The sequence below is a fragment of the Balaenoptera physalus genome (genome assembly GCF_965194825.1).
Source record: "Balaenoptera physalus genome assembly, chromosome: 8".
NCBI classification, from domain to species: Eukaryota; Metazoa; Chordata; class Mammalia; order Artiodactyla; family Balaenopteridae; genus Balaenoptera; species Balaenoptera physalus.
Genome location: NC_138887.1, coordinates 85,395,193 through 85,416,764, shown reverse-complemented (window position 1 = coordinate 85,416,764; position 21,572 = coordinate 85,395,193). Strand labels below are relative to the sequence as shown.

At 37.8% G+C, this 21,572-nt stretch overlaps 1 protein-coding gene across 1 annotated transcript in view; it reads left to right on the top strand.

Annotated features, from left to right (window-relative positions):
- Positions 1-21,163, top strand: part of IMMP2L (inner mitochondrial membrane peptidase subunit 2) — a 681,598-nt gene extending 660,435 nt beyond the window's left edge. The window contains exon 6 of the mRNA XM_082472422.1: positions 21,115-21,163. Coding sequence (XP_082328548.1) covers positions 21,115-21,148 — 34 coding nt within the window. The 3' untranslated portion in view covers positions 21,149-21,163. The remainder of the gene's footprint in view (positions 1-21,114) is intronic.
- The last annotated feature ends 409 nt before the right edge of the window (positions 21,164-21,572 follow it).

The following is a 21,572-nucleotide window of genomic DNA, read 5'->3' as shown; positions in this document are numbered from 1 at the left end:
TGATCATTATGTAGTGTCCTTCGTCGTCTCTTGTAACATTCTTTATTTTAAAGTCTATTTTATCTGACACAAGAATTGCTACTCCAGCTTTCTTTTGATTTCCATTTGCATGGAATATCTTTTTCCATCCCCTCACTTTCAGTCTGTATATGTCCCTAGGTCTGAAGTGGGTCTTCTGTAGACAGCATATATATGGCTCTTGTTTTTGTATCCATTTAGCGAGCCTGTGTCTTTTGGTTGGAACATTTAATCCATTCACGTTTAGGATAATTATTGATATGTATGTCCCTATTATCATTTTCTTAATTGTTATGGGTTTGTTTTTGTAGGTCCTTTTCTTCTCTTGTGTTTCCCTCTTAGAGAAGATCCTTTAGCATTTGTTGTAGAGCTGGTTTGCTGGTGCTGAATTCTCTTAGCTTTTGCTTGTCTGTAAAGCTTTTGATTTCTCTGTCGAATCTGAATGAGGTCCTTGCTGGGTATAGTAATCTTGGTTGTAGGTTCTTCCCTTTCATCACTTTAAATATATCTTGCCATTCCCTTCTGGGTTGTAAAGTTTCTGCTGAGAAATCAGCTGTTAACCTTTTGGGAGTTCCCTTGTATGTTATTTGTCATTTTTCCCTTGTTGCTTTCAATAATTTTTCTTTGTCTTTGCTTTTTGTGAATTTGATTACTGTGTGTCTCGGCACGTTTCTCCTTGGGTTTATCCTGCCTGGGATTCTCTGTGCTTCCTGGACTTGGGTGGCTATTTCCTTTCCCATGTTAGGGAAGTTTTTGACTATAATCTCTTCAAATATTTTCTCGGGTCGTTTCTCTCACTCTTCTCCTTCTGGGACCCCTATTTTATGAATGTTGTTGCATTTAGTGTTGTCCCAGAGGTCTCTTAGGGTGTCTTCATTTCTTTCATTCTTTTCTCTTTATTCTGTTCCATGGCAGTGAATTCCACCATTCTGTCTTCCAGGTCACTTATCCTTTCTTCTGCCTCAGGTATTCTGCTATTGATTCCTTCTAGTGTAGTTTTCATTTCAGTTATTGTATTTTTCATCTCTGTTTGTTTGTTCTTTAATTCTTCTAGGTCTTTGTTAAACATTTCTTGCATCTTCTCGATCTTTGCTTCCATTCTTTTTCCGAGGTCCTGGATCATCTTCACTCTCATCATTCTGAATTCTTTTTCTGGAAGGTTACCTATCTCCACTTCATTTAGTTGTTTTTATGGGGTTTTATCTTGTTCCTTCATCTGGGACAAAGTCCTCTGCCTTTTCATTTTGTCTGCCTTTCTGTGAATGTGGTTTTTCTTCCATAGGCTGCAGAATTGTAGCTCTTCTTGCTTCTGCTGTCTGCCCTCTGGTGGATGAGGCAATCTAAGGGGCTTGTGCAAGTTTCCTGATGGGCAGCAGTGGTGGTGGGTAGAGCTGGGTGTTGCTCTGTTGGGCAGAGCTCAGTAAAACTTTAATCCTCTTCTCTGCTGTTGGGTGGGGCTGGGTTCCCTCCCTGTTGGTTGTTTGGCCTGAGGCTACCCAGCACGGGAGCCTACCCAGGTCTTTGGTGGGGCTAATTGAGGACTCTGGGAGGGCTCACACCAAGGATTACGTCCCAGAACTTCTGCTGCCAGTGTCCTTGTCCCCATGGTGAGCCACAACCCCCCCCCCCCCGCCTCTGCAGGAGACCCCCCAACCCTAGCAGGTAGGTCTGGTTCAGTCTCCTATTGGGTCACTGCTCCTTCCCGTGGGTCCCGATGCGCACACTACTTTGTGTGTGCCCTCCAGGACTGGAGTCTCTGTTTCCCCCATTCCTGTCGAAGTCCTGCAATGAAATTCCACTAGCCTTCTAAGTCTGATTCTCTAGGAATTTCTCCTCCTGTTGCTGGACCCCCAGGTTGGGAAGCCTGACGTGAGGCTCAGAACCTCCACTCCAGTGGGTGGACTTCTGTGGTATAAGTGTTCTCCAGTTTGTGAGTCACCCACCCAGCAGTTATGGGATTTGATTTTATTGTGATTGCTCCCCTCCTACCATCTCATTGTGGCTTCTCCTTTGTCTTTGGATGTGGGGTATCTTTCTTGGTGAGTTCCAGTGTCTTCCTGTTGATGATTGTTCAGCAGTTAGTTGTGATTCTGGTGCTCTCACAAGAAGGAGTGAGCCAGGAAAGCATTTTTAAAGGCCAAATGAGGGAGGGGAATCCCCGGGTGTGTGATCAGCTTATGCACAATACTCTGATTGCTTCATGGTGAGGTAACAGGGTGGTGTCACAGGTGTTAACATTATCAATCCTTAGGCTCTAATAGACCTGGGGGCTATGTGCTCACAGTCATCAAGTAGTTAATTCTTCCATTTGGTGGAGGTTTTAGCATCCATAAAACAACTCAGGAAATGTGCATCAGATACTGTTATCTAGGTATACAGAGGATATGGGGGAGGGGTCTGTCCCAGGAAGGCCCCACATGGTCCTGCATGGTTACACTAGTAATCAAAAGGTAGAATCTTCCTTAAAAGTGAAATGATAGTAAAGCCTACTTTCAGGTAATATCTGTATTCAAGAATTCATTTTGTATGAGTTCATTTTCTATTTTCTTTTTCTTTTGAAAGTTTATCTTCTATTTGTTTTTCTTTATTCATGGTATTAATGACACCAAATGCACATGTACTTTGATTTTATATGGAAAGGTAATTTGCTGGTAAGTGACCCTATCAAATGCTTTCTTTTAATTAATTCTCAAAATGGTACTTTATAACAGGAACTTATCTTTTTCTTGTATTTATGGTCAAGCAATCAAAATTTTCTCCATTAGTACAAGAATTACTTATTCTTGAGAATAAAATCTAGAATAATAGTTATATTCATTGTTTCTTCATCGGGTAAAGTTGATTCATGATCAGTAAATGATTCATCATTTATGTATTCTTTGTCCTTACTATAGTCAAAGAACTAAAATTCAAGAGATGGTTACTGGTGGGGCAGTGTGTTTATGCCTGGGGGCCTAGCCATGGGCATGGTCACCATAGCAACTGCCCCAGGCTTGCCTCTTCCCAGGTGAAGATTTGGAATGCTGAAACTCTGACACAATTAATCTGTTGACTGTGCCATGCAATGGGGCAAATCAGAAAATCAGTCCAATTCCACCAGTTTACAACTTCTACCCTGTTACACATTAAATGAAAGTCTTGACTATCAAACTGATGAGAAAATCATTACATCCAGAATTTAGCAAGAAATCACATGGCTTGCTCATATTATACATCTGAAGCACCAGGGCCACCTTGTATTCTCACAATGGGTGGTAGAATTTTCCATAATTCTAAATCCTGCTTGAAGAATATAAAACAGGACACGGTTTTCGACCAGAGTCTTTCTAATTTCTGTGGTCCCCTCAGCCTAACCCAAACAACAGAGTAAGTGAAGAGGAGAAAAATGACAGTTTAAAGCTTCAAACGTTTATTACAGGTTTTGAGTCATTTAATTTTTTTTTAATAAATTTATTTATTTTTGGCTGTGTTAGGTCTTCGTTGCTGCACGCAGCCTTTCTCTAGTTGCAGCGAGCGGGGGCTATTCTTCATTGTGGGGCGCGGGCTTCTCATTGCAGTGGCTTCTCTTGTTGCGGAGCACGGGCTCTAGGCTCTTGCGCTTCAGTATTTGTGGCTCACGGGCTCTAGAGCGCAGGCTTAGTAGTTGTGGCACATGGGCTTAGTTGCTCTGTGGCATGACTTTCCCGGTCCAGGGCTCAAACCTGTGTCCCCTGCATTGGCAGGCAGATTCTTAACTGCTGTGCCACCAGAGAAGTCCCAAGTCATTTAATTTTTAAAGTCTTCTCCTAGGGATATGAATATGTCAAACAGATTTAGATGGTTCACGTAAATTATGTTAAAATAACCTTCTAAAATATGATAAATTATAGCAAGCTCCAAGTTGATTGAGGGTTTTATATCTTGTGTATATGTTTCTACTGTGTTTATTTAAACGTAATTTATAACTTTGGCATCAATTTTTACTACCAGGGTCCTTTGGACCAAATACAATAGACAACTGACAAACATTTTAGGATTTTTATATGCAACTATCTGTGGAAGAAGTAGAACTGCATTTAAGCCTGAAGTTTGCATACTTCTGTACAGTTCATTAACATGAGCACATACCTTCTTTCCTGAGTGCTAGGCCTCCTAACAACCTCTTAAGTAAGTAACAATTATTTCCACAATTTTATAAATGCTTCTATTTCCAGAACAGAGTGGAATTATTATTTTCATAGCATCTGGGCACTGTGAGTGTTGTATGGGAGTGGTGGAAAATACTAATGGACTGAACTTTATTCTTATTTAACCAAAGGAAATACTGTAGCTGTTAATATTTTTTTCCACCTAATGAACCCAATCTATAATAAGACTCCAAGTTTCAGTAGAGCTGCAGGTGCTTTAGAAATGACACTACAAGAAAAGATAATTTCTGACTAATGCCAAGGACTCTGGAGAATTACTAAAAAGTGACTCCCTGACCAGTTGTACTGAAGTCATCTACTGTTAACTTCTAGGAGAGATGGAGTATCCTCCTCGTGCCAGAGCAATTTGTACTTCCACTTTTCATACATGTGTCAAAATAATGTTCCTGGTGGTACGCCATGGGTAGTTAAGCACATTTGTTATTCCAGGATTCAAGCTTTCACATTATGGAATACATGAAAATATAATGTGATCCCAGCCAGTGCTTCCAGCCTGAAAAGGAGAACAGAAGAAGAAACAAGCAGGGGGTGTCATCCCAGGCCGTTCTCTCCCTGGCCTGGTTTTCTAGAATTCTTATGTGCCCTTTACATTGAAATTCCTCAAAGGGATAGTAATTTGAAGCAAAGCGCGTTGGCCTCTATTGGCTAATTGGATAAGAGCTAATGCACAGTTAGAAGAGGGATGTGCATAGGTGCTGGTAGCAAATCACCTCGCTTTGATGTTAGACAGTGGAGGAGCTCATGTTTTTAGCAGATGTGGATCTCAATGTGGGTGTCTGCAGCTACCGCTCTCCTACTAGGAGGGGCACTTCTAGATGCACACTCTTGTGAAACCTTACCAGACAGGACTTAGCCTTCCATCCCCAGTTTAACGAACTACCTTTAGTTTTAAATAACACGGGAGAGTAGAGAATGTGAAAAATATATTTTTGTGCATCTATTTATTATTTCAGAGTTCAGCCAAGGTTATATAATAAGTAACAGATAAAATAACATTGAAAAAAGCTTATCCCATTGAACAATTATATTTCAAACATAAAACAAAAAATACTCTTAATCATGTATGTCTCATTTAAGAAGCTGACAATTCTAATTCCTATTCCTTTTTCTTTCTCAAATAACTGGTCATTCACTAAATTAGTTTTTAAAACGTCAAGATGTCAGAGGAGAAAAAAGACATCAGTGGAAGAACTGTTGAAATCTGAATAAAGTTTGTAGTTAATAGTATTAAACCAATGTTGATTTCTTATTTTGATACAATTATTTTGATAATTGTGCTATGTTTATGTAAGATATTAACATTAGGGAATTCTGGGTGAAAGGTATATGGGTACTCTATTGTTTTTCTAACTGCAAGTCTATAATTATGTAAAAATACTTTTTCTAACAAAAACTCAGACCGGTTACTGGGGAAAAGGTGTGGCATGGGTAAGAACTATGATAATGGGACATACCCCATAGTGATCATTTCTTTTTTAAAACCTACAAGTATAATGAGAGCTAGAAGCTTAGGAAAACATATTAAATATGAAAATACTATTTCAAAAATGTAGGAACTCATAGGATCAATTCCTAGCGTTCCGACTTTCAAATTTACCTGATAGCTGGCAGTCACCTCAATAATACAGGGTAAATTATGAGATACCTCATCCGAAAGCAAAAAGCCAAATTACTTCTAAAACCTTTAAAAGAATGGCCTTTCTGTCTAAGACATCTGTGAAAATTTCTGAACTCTCCAGAACAAATCAGCTACCCTGTCCCCTGTAGGCCCCTGGCTTCACACATCGCCACCACTTAGCAAATCCCACCATGTCCCTAACTGGGGGACCCACTCTGCAAGACAGGCACCTAATTGTTTATCTTCACTAATACCTTAGTCCACAGTAAGTACTTGTAGAATATTTTTTTTCAGGGGATCAATGAATTTGTGGGGAAAAATTTGTACACATGGTAAAACCGTTTTTGAAAGAGCACCTTTGGTTCAGGGTCCTCCTGAGAATTCACGGGAGGAACAGCCATGAGATAAACACTTCACTGAAGCCCTTGCCATCCTGAGGGTGCTGAAAACACACCCTCACTGCTCCATAGAATTAGATGTAAATGATCCTGAAAACAACTGGCGCCGCTATGAGAAAAGCCCTGGGTAGTATAGGCTCAATTTATTTGTTGATTCTGCTTTTTCTCAATTCCGTTTGTGATTCCTAATATTAAAATCCTGGTTATTTGAAAGTTTAGGTTTGTTGACTGTACCTTAGCCACAATTTTCTACCCCAGCCAGTCTCTGTATCTAATGTTTCATTTCAGTGAGTCGTAATAGGGCAAGTCAATCAAAGATTAATGATCAGTAATCAGTTTGTCATTTTAAATACTGTATTAAAAATAGTGAAATAAGAGTCACATTTGCAAGTAAATATACTTACAAAAGTCACCATATGGAAATACATCATTCTCAGAAGTCCCTGAATTGGCTTTGGCTTCATCAAAACACCTTGTTCATGGTTGGTGCATTTAGTATGCACCTTGGTTGCTGCTGTTTGAAGGTTATTCAGTTTGACCTAGATTTTATTGGTGTTCACTCTAATCTACTCAATTATCTTTTGGGGTTTGCATGTGTCTCTGGAAAAGATGAAGCACCAGCTATGATTGGTGGTATATTGAGTAGTTGTAAAGATTTGATAAAATGCTAATTGATAATAATGAAAAACTGAGTCACTATTTTTTTTAAGTTTTATTTATTTATTTATGGCTGTGTTGGGTCTTCGTTTCTGTGCGAGGGCTTTCTCTAGTTGCGGCAAGTGGGGGCCACTCTTCATCGCGGTGCGCGGGCCTCTCACTGTCGCGGCCTCTTGTTATGGAGCACAGGCTCCAGACGTGCAGGCTCAGTAGTTGTGGCTCACGGACCTAGTTGCTCTGCGGCATGTGGGATCCTCCCAGACCAGGGCTCGAACCCGTGTCCCCTGCATTGGCAGGCAGATTCTCAACCACTGCGCCACCAGGGAAGCCCCTGAGTCACTATTTTGATAAAAATTTATTTTCTTGTTCTTTTGAAAATTATTAGAGAAATTCTTTTTTAATGAAAAATGAAGTGCTTAGTGAGGAATAATCCTGGGAAGAGGAATATAACAATAAGAATCCTATTTGTTGGCATTTTTGTAGCTTACGCATTTCAGATAGCAGGATTACAGTGAAAGGCACTAAAATTTTAGAATTGTAGGTTCAGGAATAGCTATCAGAGATCATAAATATTCCCTTCTCCTAATTCTAAGTCTAAATGAAAATCACTTACGACAGAAAATTTCAATTTTCTTAATTAACATCCAAAGAATACAGATTTATAACTCCCTTGATAATAATTTCATAATCTATGCTTTGAGACCCCTAATTTCTACACTCTCTTAGGCTACGTTCGTAAACTTTTAAGAATTACAGCAAAAGGACAGGAGAGAAATGCCTGAGGGAGAGACCTGTGCATTGAACACTGGGGTGTTTAGTCACGGTTGTCCACTCTTGGCGTATTGTCAGCGGACACTTCTGAATGGAGCAGAGGCAGGGAATTAGCACACATTGTAGGAAAGAGTTGACTTTATTTAAATAACTACAAAAAGTCATCACTACTCCGCTAGTCACCTAATACCTTCTGGACCTGTTTCCTTGTTTTCTAAGTCCAGTATGACTTTAGTTCTATTCTCAAAATTGTTTCTTTTGCTCATAAATTTATATTTTTGTTAATTTCTTGTTATTCGTTTGGGGATTTAACTTTTTTTTCACTAGGCAACTGCTATTTTCTTTGGTTATTTTTTAATATATCAATACAATACATTAACAGGGTTCAGAAATTTTTAATAATGTAATAGAATGGAAGATACCCTCTCACCTTGCCTTCCATCTCCCCCTTCTCCCCCCTCCTTCCAGAGACTTTATTAATGCATGTGCAGGTAAGGAAGTATTCATTTACTTTATACTCTCCCTTATTCTTTAGTATTTTTAGTGGAGGATGATAGACTGAAATCAGACTGACTTGGGTCTGAATTCTAGTTGTCAGTTTCTTCCTCTATGATGAGTTAATAATAATGTCATCCTCGCAGGGTTGTTAGGAAGGTTAAATGATAAAAAGACTGTAAAACAATTTATCACTATTTCTGACATACAAATAGTACTTGGTGAGGGTGATGATCATTACTCATAACCTTTGAATGAAAGGAAGGGCATGAAAAGGATAAAATGTTGGATTAGTTCCCTAGGGTTGCCAGAACAAATAAATTACCACAAACTTGGTGGCTTAAAACAACAGAAACGTCATCTCTCACAATTCTGGAGCCAGGAGTCTGAAATCAAGGTGTTCACAGCGCTGCGCCCTCTCCAGAGGCTCTAGGAGACATTCTGGCCTTTGCCACCTCCAGCTTCTGCTGGTCGTCAGCATTCCTGGGTTTGTGGCTGTATTGCTCTAATCTCTGCCACTCTCTTTACATTGCCTTCTCTCTTCTCTGTGTGTTGTGTCCTTCGTGTCTCTGTGTATAGCCTCTCACCTATTGTCCATTACCCAGTGGTTATTAATCTACCAGGACCTTTCTAGGCAGAAGTAAGACATCTGCTCCTATTTCCTTCTTATCTGACTCTGAGGAAGACTAGATATATCCTAGCCATCCTAAGTCAGATTTGAGATCGTCTTTGGTGACAGAACATGTAAAACTACAACTTCCAGACGTTACTGCTCCCAGAATTCTTCTTGACTCCCCTCACTTGCATGTCTTTATCAGGAGAGGATCTCAGCCTTCCAAAATGTCCTATGACCCTGTCCATTCCCTCTCTATCCATGTTTGTTCTCCCTGCCATTGCCATGTGCTGGGAATTGTAGTCAGTGAATGGATGCAAAATGACAGACTCATAGCGTGGGTTGGGAGGGGCCCCAGCTTTGATGTCTCAGGGTATCAGGGCAGTAGGCAAGGTGTTTACCTCAATTTTCAGATGGTTGTAGACCTTGATTATCATCTAGGAGCAAATAGCAACTACTTCCCAGACAGTCTCTGGCATTTAATCAACATATTTTTTTGCTTCCTTGTTCGTACATGACATTTCAAAACAATTCAAATACTGAATTGTATAAAAGAAATGTAAGAGGTTTTCTTGCTAAAATAATGTCCCATTATCCTACTCCCACAAGATGAACAATCTTAACATTTAAATGTGTTTCTTTCTATAATTTTTAATTCTCGTAAAAACACATAAGTATGTACCTGGGTGTATTTAGGGTTTTTTAAATCCAGAACTTGGGTTTTCTGTAACTCCATGTTTCCAATCTGAGATCCATCATGAACTTTATCTATAGCATCACAAATCTAACTCATTATTTGTAATCCATGCCCAGCATTCCACAGTTTAAATGTATTATAGTTTTTAAGTCATTTATTTATTGTTCAACACTTACGTTGTCTGTCATTTTTTTTTTTTTCCTATTACAAATTATGTTTCAGTGACCATGTTCATACGTATGTCCTTACGCAGTTTTGCAATTCCTTCTGCTGGATAGAATTTCAGATTTGCTGGGTCAAAAGATTCACACATGTTAAAATCTGTTAGGTGCAGCCAACTTGCATATTTTAAAAAAAGAGGAGAGGAATAAATGATTCAGCCCTCTTTCATTTTCCATGTGCTTGAGAGTTTTTGTCTTTGGTTTGTTTGTATATTTGTTTCTTCTATTGAATTTTAACTGGGTTTCAGGAAAGGCTAGACCTACTGTTTTAGAATGTGGTTGCCTAACCAATATTTGTAATTTGTAACATTGTATGTGCTATAGAAAGCCACCTTCTTCTAGGAACTTTTTCTACCTTCCAGGAGAAGAAATTTCTCAGTGCATTTACTGTGATTTCAGAAGAGGAAATTATTTTGATACATATTTACTATTCCATCAAGTGCCTGAAAATAAGTACATGAATTTTTCAGGAAGTCCTGAATAGAAATTGAAGAATTAGGTTAAAGTAGATAGCAGTAATATTTGCCTCTTTATTCCTTGATAAATGTGGCTGAAGCTAGAGAAAATATTTTGTTTGTACTGCCAGAACAGAAAATAGGGATATTGCTGTCAAGATGGGTAAGTAAAAACATATGCAGTTCTGTTTCATGGCATCCATTTGATACCTGACCCCCAGAGGATTTTTCAAAACTGCCCTTTCAGTGTCTTTTAGCCAGTTTGGTTTATTAGAAGTACTTAGGATTTACAGGTATGAATCCCTTTATTTGTTCAGTTTCTGATGTACTGTTTAAACCAGGGACAGGTCATTTATTCTTTATTCTTCTGTTTTTGTGTTCATGAAGATAGAATAATTCTCACACAATTGAAATTAGAGCATGACTGCTAAAATCAGGGTTTTGAGTGCTTAAAAATCCTTGGAGGGAAAGGCAATTTTAGCATAAAATAATGCTGTCTGATTTACATTTTGTAATGTATTTTTAATTTTACTTTTAAGGCTGAATTTGAATTCATTTTTATAACTTCTGTGTTAGATTTATCTTGCTATGCAAGATAGTTTAGGTAAATGGTGGTTAGAAAGTCTGCAGTTCTTAGATGAGTCATTTCCTCTTTTGTGGCTTTGTATATATTATAATTTTAATTTCTAGTTGCTCATAAAAACCCATATTTATGACTTGCCTTAAATAGTGAAAAAGTATGTAAAAATACCTTTTAAAAGTATATGTGGAATTATTGATGGTTTATTTGGATGGAGTCTTGAATAAACGTTTGGGTCTCTTCCACTGCTTGATTCTGAAAAGCTCCACCATCTACATCTCTGTTGAAAGAAATGTGTACAAACATGAATATATATATTTTGTGTGTGTGTGTATGCAGACACATTTATGTACGTATATGCATATATGTGATTATATAGTCATAAACACATGAACATACTTCACATATATTTAAGAGTAAATTAAAATGTTCTTTCCTAAATATCTTTGATTTTCACACATTCTGCAATCCTCCCATTAGGTACCTTCTCTATTAAATCTCATTAACATGAACACGCAGGCAGAACATTGATGCAAAGGCTTCCCCTAAATCAAAAATATCCCCTCCAACGACTAGTGTAATAGTATGTGTCCCACATACCAGCATTATGCGTTGTCAACCAAAAATAATGAGGAAAAGAGAGGATTATCAGGTCCTATATTTGTCAGTGGGACCTCCCCACTTGATGAAATCACTCATCACCTGAAACTCAACTTTTATAGATGAGATTAATCACTTTTCTCCCAAATATGACCCAGTTTTCTGCTTGATACAATAGTTTCATCATTTCAGAGTTCCAACAGTGGAGTCACCTTTAATTCCCCTCTTTTGACTCTATGATTTAATCTATGATAAAAATTTCACAGTCTCTTGGTTACCTCCTTTCTATCACTACATCAGACTTTTCAATGCTTACATTAATGAATATCCTCCTTACTGGGTTATTGTGTATCCTCCTAGCTCCTAGCGCTGTGTTTGGTGGCATTATAGGAATTGAATAAATATGTGTTGAATGCGTGGATAAACACTACAAGGTTCATCATTGTAGTTTATTAAAGTACAGCTCTCATCAAGTTACTCCCTGTGGATCTCAACAGGGGAAAAGACCAAACTCCTCACTGTAGTGCTCGGGGCTCATTAAGATCTTGCTCTCCTTATTTTATTGTTATCACTACTCTCCCTGTAAATGCTCTGTGGCAGTCATGATAGTTTTTAAATTTTCCCTAGTATTTCAAGCTTTATTCCAAGCCTGGCATGCATCATTCCTTTATTCTGTGTTTTCATGCCTGGGTTACTTACTCTAGAATGACCCAGAGTGTTCAGTCTCCTTCTCTAAGCCTAAGGCTTAACTCAAGTTTCCGTACTTCAAAGTTCTCTTAGCTTTGGCCCATACTAGTATTTTCTTCCTTGGCACTCTGATTGATTTAATGTATCACTCTTTTTTTTAAACACTGATACTTTTCTTTTTTTTTAAATTTATTTATTTTTTGGCTGTGTTGGGTCTTCATTGCTGCGTGTGGGCTTTCTCTAGTTGCGGTGAGCGGGGGCCACTCTTCATTGTGGTGCACAGGCTTCTCACTGTGGTGGTGTCTCCTGTTGCGGAGCACGGGCTCTAGGTGCATAGGCTTCAGTAGTTGTGGCTCGCAGGCTCAGCAGTTGTGGCTCACGGGCCTAGTTGCTCCGCGGCATGTGGGATCCTCCCTGACCAGGGCTCGAACCCGTGTCCCCTGCATTGGCAGGTGGACTCCCAACCACTGCGCCACCAGGGAAGCCCAACACTGCTACTTTTCTTGAAGGTAAGGTTTCTTCTCCAAACTCATGAGAGTAAGAACCCACACTTCCCTTTCCTTGGAAAATACAGATATAGTTGATTGAATAGTGGGAATGGTAGATGGAGTTAATAAGCCCTGGGCGTCTGGAGGTGGAAGATGGAGAGGGATGGAATGGCTAGATGAATGGAGTGGGAGTTTGTTTTCGGAGGGCTGCATCAGGATGGAGAGGCACTCAAGAGGGCCTGGAGGTGGGGATAGTTTATGTTAGACCAGAGAGTGGTTTCTCAAAGAGAAGAATGTTCACCAAAAAAAGGCTATAGAGGTGAATGTTTCCTTCTTCAGGATTTTACCTTAACAGAGCCTAGCCTCGTGTTTCCTGGGAAGTAGAAGTAATTTCATGGCACTGTCCTCTGGGTGTCAGCGCGTTAGAAATTTTCTCCAGTACCTTTAGGTGAAAGTCCTGTAACCTCATTACACCCTGTCCTGCTGCATAGTCCTCTCTGCTCAGGTACTTCTTTTAGGGCCATTAAAAACTGCATTTCTATGAAACATGAACTCATTTCCTTGTGATTAAATATGCAGTTATTTCATCTACCTTAACTAAACTATTTATTTAGGTACCTAATCAACTGAATAAACAAAATCATTGGACAATAATTCTTAATTCTCCCAGCAGAGTGCAGCACAGTTTGGTCCCTGCTCATCACTCTTTCATCATTTTATTCTCCTTTCCCACTCCTTTTGCCTTCCTGCTACTCTGGCCTTCTTTCAGTCTCCCAAATGTCCTGGATTTCCTTTGGACATGGGACTTCTGCATATGCTCTCAATCTGCCTGAAGCTAACTTTCTCTTCACACCCCCCTTCATTCTCCCAGACTAGGTCGGATTCCTCTATTATAAGTATTTGTGGCTTCAGGTTCCTTTCTTTCATAGTTCTCAGCATAGCTATGATATTACATCTTTTTAAATTGAAGTATAGTTGATTTACAATGTTGTGTTAGTTTTAGGAGTACAGCATAGTAATTGAGTTATATACATACATATATATATATATTTATATATAAAAGAATTTTTATATATAAAAGAATCTGAAAAAGAATATATATATATATATTCTTTTTCAGATTCTTTCCCATCATAGGTAATTACAAGATACTGAATATGGTTCCCTGTGCTATACAGTAGATCCTTGTTTATCTATTTTATATATAGTAGCGTGTATCTGTATCCCCACCCCCATCGCCTTTGATAACTATAAGTTTGTTTTCTATGTCTGTGAGTCTATTTCTGTTTTGTAAATAAGTTCATTTGTATCATTTTTTTAGATTCTATGTATAAGTGATATGATATTTGTCTTTCTCTATCTGACTTACTTCACTTAGTATGATAATCTCTACATCCATCCATGTTGCTGCAAATGCCATTACTTCATTCTTTTTAATGTCTGAGTAATATTCCATTATATATCAATAAACACACACACACACACACACACACACACACACACACCATATCTTCTTTATCCATTCACCTGTCGATTTAGGTTGCTTCCATGTCTTGGCAATTGTAAATAGTGCTGCTATGAACATTGGGGTGTATGTATCTTTTCGAATTAGAGTTTTCTCCAGATATATGCCCATGAGTGAGATTGCTGGATCATATGGTAACTCTATTTTTAGTTTTTTTTAAGGAACCTCCATACTGTTCTTCATAGTGACTGCACCAATTTACATTCCCACCAATACTGTTGGAGGGTTCCCTTTTCTCCATACCCTCTCCAGCATTTATTATTTGTAGACTTTTTGATGATTGCCTTTCTGACTGGTGTGAGGTCATACCTCATTGTGGTTTTGATTTGCATTTCTCTATTAATCAGCGATGTTGAGCATCTTTTCACGTGTCTGTTGGCCATCTATATGCCTTTGGAGAAATGTCTATTTATGTCTTCTGCCCATTTTTTGATTGGGTTGTTTTTTTCGTATTGAGCTATATCAGCTGTTTGTATATTTTTGAACTTAATCCCTTGTCAGTTGCACATGATATTACATTTTAAATGATTACTTATTAACGTCCATCTTTCCCACTAAATTTGAAGTTCCTTGAAAAAATGTACTGTATCTGTCTTTGTTCATTTTTATATCCCAGTGTATGGCACCTACAAGGTACTCAATAAATGTTTATTAAATTAAGTGAACTGAGAACTTAAATTTCACTTGTGAATCCAGTTATTTTACTCTCCATAAACCCAGATTTATTGTGTAAATTGTTACCCTATTATCTAAAGTCTCTAAAACACAAAGGAATCCAAATACATATGAAAAGGCTTCTATGCATAAAAAGTTGAAAACAGGGCTTCCGTAGTTACATGGTTACCTATTTAGCCAAATATTAATTTTTGTCTTTTACATAATAAAGAGGGCATGTTGGCAGTTCTTTAAGGTTAGGGTATGTTTCTCCCTCTGTGTGGTTTTTAGAAAACTTAATTACACTTTAAGGATAAATATTTGCCTAATTCTAGGGAAGATTATACACCAAAAAATCTGAAACATCCTCAAAAGCGTTCACATTTCAATAGAGGGAGCATAATGATTTTACTACTTGACTTTGTTGTACAGAGTTTTCTCAGAATGAACACTAAATCAGTTATCCAGCAAGTTCATATTAAAAGAAAGATGTTCAAAGAATTATTCCACAAGAATTCTCATGTCTGGATCTTCAAAGACTGCCTGCATGTGTTAGTGATACTAAAGTATAAATAATTTTGAAGGGGAGAGAGAAGTTTGATGGCTTAATAAGAAAGGGGTCAGTTAATTCTGGTCACTGAGGTTGCTGGATGCAGAGAGACTGTTGATAAAGATAAGGCTTTTGCTCCTTTTGTAGCTGATTTTGTGAATTTCTTAGAAATACATGCTTTGACTTTCTTACTACTTTCTTGAGTTTACCCATAAACCAAAAGAGACGTAGTATTTGAGTGCAGCTGCATGAAAAAAAGAATCTGTGATAAATGTCTTCAGCTCCTCCCTCTCCCTCCTAAACTGCGTCCAGTCAGGCAGCCAGCGCTCCCAGTTCTGTCACATGAGTAAGTCCGGACTCCTACTTGTGCTCCTACACCTACCAAGTATTCTCTCCTGATTTGACCCCCACCTCACTCCCCAATCTCTCCCTCTCACTGTTGGCATGGTTCCTTCTAAAGTGCAAACCTGATCACTCTTTCATTTAAAACTTTTAAATGGCTCATAACAACAAATTAATACAAAAATGTTATTACATGTCGGGCCCTATTCAAAGTACTTTGCACATGTTAAGTCATGATTATGCCCTGGGACGGTATATCTAGAAACTTATTGGTCTACACTTTGGCATAATAATAAAGTTGATGTTAATTGAGTGCCTCTTTTGAGCACATAATTACAATATTAGCTCTTCTAATCCTAACAACATCCCAGGAATAAGGACTTTTTTTTTAAGTTGTGGGGACTGATTGACTATTAAGAGTTGTATAGTATAAGGAACTTGCCCAAAGTCACATGGCTGATGAATAGAGAGATAGCATTCACACTCAGGCAGACTAGCTCCTGAGTCCATGTTCTGAAGCACTGCTCCTACTGCCTTTCCTAATAAGCTCCCTGGTTCTAGAGCCTCGCTCACAAGCACTGTGAGCAAGGCTCAACTGGCTCTTCTCTCCAACCTCCATTTTCCTTGGCGTTGCATCCTCCTGTCTGGCTGATCTGCCACACTGAACTAAACAGATGCTCTCTTAAATGAAGCCTTCAGCTGGACAAGCTTGATTCACTCAAGCTCTCTATTCCTTCTGTAAAACATTTGTCTGAGCCCTGTAACCCAGAATATTCACAGCTAAAAGGTTACACTCTATAATACTATGTACTTTCATTCCCACCAGCTAAAATGTATGCCTAAAAGAAATCAGTTGTGTTTATTCCCATGCATGTTTACACTAGTTATACCTATTATCATACACATCTAATTTAATTAAATGTTATACAAATTGATGAGACGTGGAAAAGAAAAAAAAAACTGTCAGATGTTTTGAAAGACTAACTTGTAATGAGTTTTCTTTTCTAAATGGCTGTCAAATGTGGTGAGACAACTGTGAAAGCCTGGGGAAAATTTGTAAAAGTCTAGAAGGATTCTGTATTCAGATTTTGTCACAAATATCTTTTAAGTTTTCACTCCAATGTAAAGAAACTAAAACTGGGAATTATAAACAGTGTAGTATGAGTATGGTTTATAAAAGACTTCTCAGAATTTCAACTTGTGCACTTATACCCAAAGAGAATGACTTCTTATCTCAAATGACTGGTGAATTAATTGGGCATTATATGTTTTATAATACAATAATATGATTAAGAAATGAATATATGAGATTTTGGTATAATTCCTTGCCTTGCCAACTTAAAAAAGATTACCTGACACTTATCAATCTGAAATGTGTTGGATGAGAGGATTTCTAATCTCTTTGAAATATGGTACCATATGTACCATCATACCCATGCTCCAGACAAACCACAGAACTCAGAGTTCTTCTAATATTAACCTATGAGGCACTTTCTGATCTCTCATTTCCTGCCTTTGAACATGCTTTCCTTTTGCCTGAAATGCCTTTTCTAACATTCTTTTTGCTACCTTTGATTCGTCTCTTAGTTTTAGATATTACTTGCTCTGCAATACCTTTCCAGATCTCCCAAGACTGGCTGTGTGCTCCTCTAAATGTCTATTAGAAACAGCTACCCAGAAAAAATTTATTGTAATTGAAACTTTAGGGGAAATGATGAATGTATTCATCCTTTTTACTTTTGTTTCTTTTATGGGAAAGAAGTAATAGAATAGTTTTTAAAAATATAATTATAAGGATAAGTAATAAGTGAAACTTTTCTAATCCTAATATCCTATCCAAAATAAATCTATAGGGCAATCACAGACTTGACCATGACTTAAAGATTAATAATATTGTGCTAAGGATAGAATGCATATGACAAGGGAATCATGGAGAATTTTGATTTGGGAATAATCAGCTCCGAAAACTTGTGTGTTTTTTATTTTTTATTTTTAGATATTATGGTTAGGCTGATCATTTGTAGGAGGGAAAGCTGTTAGTAGTAGATATGCAACTGCAAGGCAGGTTACTAAGTATGAAACATAATTGAGACAATAAATAGCAAAGTAGGGTTTAGGTGGATGTAGAGGTTTCCACGGTGAGCCTGTTTCATCTAATCAAAGTGTTATTTTGCAATCATGAACAGAATATAATTATAAGCATTTATTATCTGAGTGATATGATTTTTGATAAGGGTGAAACAGGATTGCTTTTATTAGAATGAGATATCCAATCAGAAGATACAGAGATTATGTTAATTACATGGTTCTGGTGCTTAGGAGGGAACACATGCTTCTCTTGGGCTCACTTTCACTGGCAAATAGCCATTTAACCTAAAATGTGCTAGAGCTGTAAAGCTGCAGTACTCAAATATTTTGCTTCCCTGGTGATCCTTCTGTAGCAAGTCCCCAAATCAGGGGGATGAATTGAATGCAGTTAGGTCTCAGTAAGAACCATCACCTCAAGTGAAGTGGCCACACAACATATACACTGATATATTGTCCCTGTAATCAGTGGAAGCTTGCTGTGTGTAGAAAGCAAGGGCTTCACTCTGTATGAGATTAACTGTATTGAATATATCTGGAGGGATGGTTTCCATTGACAGCTGACCATTAGGCTAGTCCTATGAGGATAATTCTGTATAATCTTGTAACTTTTTTGATCATCACCCTTCAGATGTTCCTAACTGCCCACAAAATGGAATATACATATACTTCTTAGATTGATATTTAAGTTTCTATATGGTCAGTCCATCCTCAACCTACAGCCTACATTTGCTGGCTTCTGTTAAACTACATTACAGCCAAACCAAATAATTCAGGGTTTTTCTAACATGAACCCTTGAGGCACTTTATCATCTACATACCTTTTGTCACATTTTGTACCACTCATGGTCATATTTGTATTTTTCTAATTTCCCAGATCAGGATCAGCCTAGTCAGAATTAATCTTTTTCTTAAAGGAGTGCAGAATAGTAGTTAAGTACACAGGTTTCTGTGTATCAGTGTTCAAATCCTTTACTATTTTCTTTGCTTGAGAAAGTCTAAATTACTATCATTTAGTCTACTACTTGGTCCATAATAAGGACTCAACAGATGGTCAATTATCATCATTATTATATCTCAAATCCAGCACTTACCAGATTCTGTTTGTGTTGTGGTTTCCAGGTACTTACTTCATCTCTTGTACTATATTATATTATAAGGTCTTTGAGGTCAGACGCTTTGCCATTCTTAGCTTTTTAATCTTCCTGAACCCTCCAAAATAGTGTACATTTTAGATGTTCATTTTAATAAATGTAAATTGAGTTGAATTGATAGGAATGAATCTCACTACTCATGTTAAAAACTATCATAAACTACAGTGTATGTTTGTTTCAGTAATGTTTATTCCCCATGTAGTCCTACAACTTTGATGCAAATCAGTCTATAAAGTCCATAAAATGAATCCATTCAAATAGTGCTTATGCCAAGTATCTAATTCTATGCTTTACATATTCCGAATTATTTTAGTTTATAACCATAAATTAATGCAATTTCTATGAACTATAGGCCATCGATATTCTTTCATTGATTCCTTTTACGATCTGATATGTTACTGAGTGATTTTCCTATCTAAATATCTAAGACAAATCATCTTTACTTAATAAGATGGCAACTAATAGCCTTCTTAAATAATGATCTTATACTCAATGCCTATATCCACATTCAATTCAGATTTTCTAAAAGTTTAGTAAGTGAAATGTCAATTAATGAGACTAAAATACCCAAAAGGAAGATTATAAGAGAAGCCCTGAAAAATTTTGGTTTTCATCATGTTGATTTTTAAAGGTCAATTAAGATAAACTAAGTCTAGTCATTGTTGACAAAGTAACCTCTCCAGGCCTCAACTTTCTTACTTGTAAAATGACTGTGTTACCTGGAGACTTCTAAAATCCTCTTCAATTTAGGCTATTATATGAAGCTATTATCAAAATGAGAGAAACAGCAACCACAAATTGTTTACAGTATTCTAAAGAGGACTGCTACCAGAATTCACACTTATTCATCCATTTAGTCAGTGTATATTTACTGAGCACCTATGGAAAATATAGACAGGCGCTGTTTTAGAAATTAGGAAGACAGCGTTAAACAAAACAGTTCAAGTCTCTGGCATTGTGGAATTTTGTCAAGTCAGGGAGACAGACAAAAATCAAGTAAACAGTGAGATAGATTATTAAGCTAAGGAGCAGATAAGTGCTATGCAGAAAAGTATGCTAAGGGGTAGAGGGTGGCAGGCGGAGCTGTTTTAGAGAAAGAGAGAGAACATTTAAGCAGGGACATAGAACACAAAGAGCATTCCATGCAGAGAACAGGAAATGCAGAAAAGGGCCGGAGTCAAGTGGGCTCTTGGTCTGTGGGAGGGACATGGAAGAGGCTGCTGTGATTGAAGTCGAGTGAGCCAGAGGAGATGAGGACAGAGGCGCAGTGAGGGACCACATCACACAGAGCAGTGATTCCTGGAGGGGGGGACTTTGCCCCCAAGGGACATTTGGCAATGCCCGGTGACATTTTCGGTTGTCACAGCTGTGAAAGGGACGCTACTGGCGTCTAGTGGGTGGAAGGCAGGGGTGCTACTAAGCATCCCAAATCGCACAGGACGGCTCCTCGTGGCTAAGAATTATCTTGTCCAAAATATCTATAGTTCCAAGGCCCAGAATCTTGGATGTAAGGGCTTGTAGGTTACAGTAAGAAATTTGGACTTTATTCTAAGTGTGAGGGGAAGCCCCTGGAAATTTTTCAACACGGCAGAAATATGACATGATTAGACTTGTATGGAGAATGACTAAAGATAGAGGAGAGTAGAGACATGAAAACCAGTGAGGAGGTAACTGCGGGAGTCCAGGAAGGAGATGCTGGTGGTTTGGACCAGTGTGGGAGCTAAGGAGGACGCAGGTAGTTGTTGGACCCCAGGTATAAATAAAAATGATTTTTTTTCTTTCCTTTTAGCTGTGGCTTTTCCATCTGGTTTCAAAGTTTCGCAAGGTGATTTATATTATTTAAAAATTTACTTTAGGAGGATAGCAATTGGCCTACATGGCAGAACATCAAGAGGATGTGTCTATGGAGGGAGGATTTACTTGTCAATTTATATCTTCACAACAAGATGAAAAAAATTACATCTTTTTAAGATTTACTTTACCCACATGAATCCAGTTTCTTACAGGTCAGGCTTCACCATACGAACTCAGTGGATATAGAAGTCAATTTTATGCTGCTTAATATTATTCTGGGTTGCATTAGAAGTTTAATAAGACCTCATTAAAAGTGATTTCCTGTTCTTTCTACCTGAATTGAACATTCCCTGTATTTTCTCTTCCACAATGGAAAAGTCAGGCTTCCACTCCAGAGCACATTTCTTGGAAGCTGATAAAATTGCTGTCTACTTCCTTGAAACTTAGGTCATTGGTAGCAAATATTCAAAGGTATTAATGAAACAAAATATCCTAGGAAGACTTAAGTAAACTTTATGTTTACAGCAAACCACTTGGCCTCCAGGTATTCGATCCATAACCTCATTCATGCTTTGCAGCCCAGAGAATTCCCAGGTAAGGGCCCTGCCACCATGTGATAGTTCTATGACTAGGGAAGGAAAAACATCATCTTTTGTGACTTTCCAACAATTCACTCACCTATTTATATATGAATGCTGGCATTCTAAACATTATAATGTGGATTTATAATACAGGTTCTTGTAGGCTGAAGCAATTGGGACTTAAATTAGCAAGATTCCTTATTTGGTACTTCATAAAACCTGTTTTATTCATATTTATATTTTATGAAGAATAGTCTATAGCTGTCGAATGTGTAATCTAGTATGGTAATTCTTTTAAGAAATCATTATATTCTCTCTCTGTAGTACTTTGTTTGAATGAAAGTGTTAAATGAAGACATATTAAGGAATATTTGGTTGGAAAATGATTGATGACTAAACTAA